Below are 5,000 nucleotides of genomic sequence, written 5' to 3' on the forward strand. Positions count from 1 at the left end.
GCGAGGGAGATAGGGGGGGCTGGAAGGGGTCCAATGATGAGGGGGTGAGGGGGGAAGGGAGGCCTGTAGACGGACCTCCTTCGAAGCTGGAAAAGATGGAGGGGAGGCAAAGGGGGGGGGGGGTATTGGAAGTGTTCCTAAGAGCGTGGAGAGCGAAGGAGCGGAGGGAGGTGTCCTGGAAATGGTCCTGGAAGGGGTCCAGAAGGAGGGGAGGGGGCGAAGGGGGGGAGGAGGAGGCCATTCTTCGTCCGCGAAACACCGTCGCAAATTGCCTTTAAGGGCGGGAAGGATTCGCGCCATGGCTCTCTCTCTCTCTCTCTCTCTCTCTCTCTCTCTCTCTCTCTCTCTCTCTCTCTCTCTCTCTCTCTCTCTCTCTCTCTCTCTCTCTCTCTCTCTCTCTCTCTCTCTCTCTCTCTCTCTCTCTCAATCTCTTTCAGATCAAACAAGATTCGTTCATTTGCTTCTAAGGTTTTATTTGTGTAAACTAAATGTTAGGAAATGTTGCTATTATCTAAGCACGGAATACATACACTATATAGATAGACTTTATTTTAAGTGCATAATAATGAATATATTTCCTGATGTATCTTCAGTAAACCATTTCCTCATCTTTCTTCATGCTCATGTCTTATCAAATACTCACACTTCACAATCATGTCAGTAAACAGCACAATAACCAATTTCATACAAAGTATTACTTAACACTAAATGCTAAATCTTCTCTACTGCTGTTGTTTTGTTGTTGTTTCTGTTCATCTTCCGTTGTCTACAGAGCAAGAGCTGTGGGTGTGGATCGAGTTTATTTTTTTCTTATAACACTATTATCTCTCTTCACTTATAATGACTCCTTTAAATCTTGCTTAAATGTTTGTCCTTTCTGCAGAGTGAAACTCGCCGTACCGCATTTCCATCTGCATTGTCAGCAACTGTATCCACTTACATTGATCCATCCATGTCTCCCTTACTTACTTACACATGACCACCATCTACATTACTTACATTGATGTGTTCGTGTCCATCTTACTTACACAGCATTAGCAATATTAGCAATACCCCCATACCCCTGCATTGACCCATTCCCACCCTTCCCAAGACTGAGTTGGAGGTCTCCCTCTTCCCCCAGGGCGCGACCTGTGGGTGCTGGTGGTGTCGGCGTCGCCCTACGAGCACATCGTGGGGCAGCCCAACGTGAAGTACGTGGCCAACATGCACGGCAACGAGGCGGTCGGGCGGGAGATGCTGCTGCACTTGGTGGAGGTGAGGCCGGCGACGCTGCCCATTCGGTTGACTCCCTCGCGCTGGCGTTGGCGATTCAGGATTATGTATTTGCTTGTCGACTGCACTGCTTGTTGATTCTGCCGTGTTTGCTTTACTCTTGATTGATATTGTTGTCAACTTGTTGTCTTTTTTGACTGTTTATTAGCTTTATTCACTATTTATTGATTCTACTGACTTCATGAAGTATTCAGTGACTGGACTGACTATCTATACAACAATAATTTTGATCATTTTTATTCGTTGACTATCTAGACGGTAGATATTTGTTAATCATTTATGCATCGCGCTTTGTCACTCTCTTTCCATGGCGATTGGAAGATGAGGTTACAGCTTATTCTGTTGATCTCTCTGTCTCTAAATCTACTTGCCTACCTCTCTTTAAATCTATTTCTCTATCTGCCCAACCTCCCACTCTCCCTCAAACAGATACACTCAATCTAATATGATTTCTGTGCCCGGACGGTATATATCTATCTGCCAGCCAATCTATCTCTCTGTCTGTCTGTTCATGCACCCACTCCCCATGCCTCTCTGTTCTCTCAATCAGGGCGATTGGGGGTAGGCATGGGGAGTGGGTGGGCGAACAGACAGACAGAGAGATAGATTGGCAGATAGATATATGCCGTCATTTCCCCAGCCCTTCCCACCAGCCTCTCCAGACACTCATTTCCCGCCAGACACAGCCGACCCAAATCTCGCCATTCGGTCGGCAATCACCCAATCTCCTAATCCCTCCTTCACCCACTCACTCTCACGCCCACCCGTTCCCTCCCACTCCCTCCACCCTGGTAGGATCTCTCTGCCTTTGTCTGTCTGTCTCTCTCTCTCTCTCTCTCTCTCTCTCTCTCTCTCTCTCTCTCTCCCTCTCTCTGTCTATCTGTCTATCTCCCCCAGCACATACACACATGACCCCTCCATGACCATCCAACTCCATCCACCCCCGATATGCCGCCCACCACTCTAGCAAGCCCCCTCTCCTCTCCCTCCAACCCATCTACGATCCCCCCTACAATCTACCCCCCCTCCTCCCCCTTCTGCGATCCCCCCTTCCTCTCCCCCCCCCCAGCGATCCCCCCACAATCTACCCCCTCTGCAATCCCCCCCTTCCTCCCCCCTCTACGACCCCCTCACAATCTAACCCCCTCCCCCCCTCCTCCCCCCGCAGTACCTGGCGAAGAGCTACCAGACGGACGACTACGTGCGCTGGCTGCTGGACAACACCCGCATCCACATCTTGCCTTCCATGAACCCCGACGGCTTCGAGGTGGCGAGGGAGGGCACGTGCCAGGGAGGGCAGGGCAGGTGAGTGAGAGGGACTGAGAGGGAATGAGAGAGGTATACTTAGAAAGAATTCAAATTCAAATTCAAATTTAAATTCAAACACTTTATTCCATAAGTTACAATGGTTGTTCTTACATAAAGAAAGGAGATGATATAAACATAAATGAAATAGCATTATACAAACAAAAAAGGAGTGGCACTTACAGTAAAAAGATCAAGAATTATGATTTTATTCCAAAATTAAAAGCAATAAATCTATAGTTGTTAAAAAAATCTATCTCTGAAGTCATCTCCGAACTGAGTCTCTTTATGCTTTGGAGGTTTTGGGAAACCTTTCGGCCACGTATCTGTTCTCTTATATGTCTTCGCATATATTTAAAGTGCCCCGCGCCTGTATTCGGTACCTATTTTGTAGTACCTAGTGTCCAGATCGCGATACTAAAAAAGAAACACTAAATACCCCGTGCTTGGACCTAAGTATCTTACCATATACCTAGAATTTAACCCCCGATACCAAGAACCCGGAACCGAGTGCCCGACGCCAACTACCCAGTTCCGAAGTACCGATTAGCCAATCCCCCAGAACTTCGTGGCCACGCCAGCCCCCCCCCCCCCCTCCTAAATACCCGGTCACTCGCAACCCCGTCCTCCCGGCAGATACAACTCCCGGGGATTCGATCTGAACCGTAACTTCCCCGACTACTTCAAGCAGAACAACAAGCGAGCTCAGCCTGAAGCCGAGGCCGTGAAACAGTGGGTTTCGAAGATTCAGTTCGTGCTGTCGGCGAACCTGCACGGAGGGGCGCTGGTGGCCTCGTACCCCTTCGATAATTCGCCCAACACAAGTGAGTCTGAGGAGAGTTTTTTTTTTTTTTTTTTTTTTTTTTTTTTTTTTTTTTTTCTTTGGGGGGGGGGGGTTCTGTATTATCTCATTCAAAGGGGGGTGGGGGTACTCTTGTGTTGAAGAGGAATTTCTAAGGAGATTTTTTTTTTTACTTTTTTTTCTAATCATTTGGTTTTGAGGCAGTTGAAGATATTGGATTTTGATAAGTCTTCATATGATACAGAAAAATGTAATATTTTTCTTAATAAGTTCCATGACAATATGCATTTCATGAGTATGATTCTATTATTTTATGTTAAAGCTATTATTTTTATTTCTCTATTTTTGGTAGGGAATTCTTTGCCTTTTTTTCCTTTTTGAAGATAAATAGAGGTAATGGGTATTATATTTTAAGGTTTCTTGAGGTATTTGACATTGTGAAGATATATGAGGTTAGTTGATACAACGTAGCTTTGTTCTTGTTGAATTTTAAGACTTTTTAATAATGAACATAAGTTTGTATCTACATTTTAAATGATTTTTGCATAATTCTATTTCTCAGCTTACAAAAGAAATAGATGATTTTGTTCTCTCTTTTATATCTCAACACCTGCAACATTGTGCAAGATTGTACCAACTGAATAATATTTCCATATGATTCCTCTCACTTCTGTTTAACTAATCAGGGATCAGTCATTTTACACCATATCAATGCCATTATATCTGTATATATACATTTATCCTCTGAGTATTCAGGAGTCATTGCTATGCAACAATGCAACATGACAGATAGCAAAGGAGAAGACCATAATGTACCTGCAATTTCTCTTGTGTGAAGGAGAAGGCTATAGTTTGTGTGTGTGATTTCTTCTGTGTAAACATGTTGTGGACAGAGGGCCTATAACACTACTAACACGATTCTTTGCCCCGAACCGCCTGTAGTCAAGAACTGCGACCTGAAGCCATTGTGTGCAGGTATTTTATCCCAAGTGTAAGATGACTCTGCATTACCAAGTTATCATATATACATACATATATATATATATATTCCGTAGGCCCAAAACAAGCCTGTAGCACTGACGGTTTAAGTACCTAAGCAACAGATTATATTTATTTAAAACTTTTTATCTGAATTATTTATTTATTTATGTATTTTTTTGTAAATAATGTGTATGTCAACAAAAATAATCATTCTATTTTGGGCACACTCCCTTTTGTTATTTATCTACTTATTTATCTTTATTATTATCATTATTATTATTATTGTTTTGGTTTGAATCAAATTGTTTATAGTTCCTGCATGTGTTTTGTAGAAGGACAGGCTGCAATAAGACTAAGATCCATTAGAACTCCACTTAAAAGGAAAAAAAAAACGTTTACTCACATTTCGAGTCACATATTGAGTTTTCATTATTTTCCTCCTCTACTTGAAGGAAGGAAATGACGGAAAATATTATAAGAACGAAAAGAAATTTACATATTTTTTGAAATCGGTGACGTGAATATAGCTCGGCTTTTTATGTATATATTCATTTTTTTTTTTCTCCAACTTGTCTTCACGAGAGAAGAAAGATATAGATAGAAAGAGAAGAAAACGAAAGAGAAAAACAGATAGAGA

The 5,000-nt window shown here is 42.9% G+C and overlaps 1 protein-coding gene across 8 annotated transcripts in view; it reads left to right on the forward strand.

The window, feature by feature from the left end:
• Positions 1-1,123: 1,123 nt before the first annotated feature.
• LOC122256433 (carboxypeptidase D) overlaps positions 1,124-5,000 on the forward strand; it is a gene marked incomplete at its 5' end in the record, with an annotated part of 26,828 nt that continues 22,951 nt past the window's right edge. For 4 of the 8 annotated variants that reach the window (XR_015190454.1, XR_015190455.1, XM_086530687.1 and 1 more), the window contains 4 exon segments: positions 1,124-1,257; positions 2,444-2,580; positions 3,217-3,404; positions 4,325-4,357. Coding sequence is in view for 5 of the 8 variants with exons in the window: in XM_086530687.1 (XP_086386813.1) it covers positions 1,124-1,257; positions 2,444-2,580; positions 3,217-3,404; positions 4,325-4,357 (492 nt within the window). 8 annotated transcript variants of the gene reach the window in all.

Source organism: Penaeus japonicus, unplaced genomic scaffold, assembly GCF_977035675.1.
Source record: "Penaeus japonicus unplaced genomic scaffold, GWHDUDI00000001_assembly GWHDUDI00000034, whole genome shotgun sequence".
Taxonomy (NCBI): Eukaryota; Metazoa; Arthropoda; class Malacostraca; order Decapoda; family Penaeidae; genus Penaeus; species Penaeus japonicus.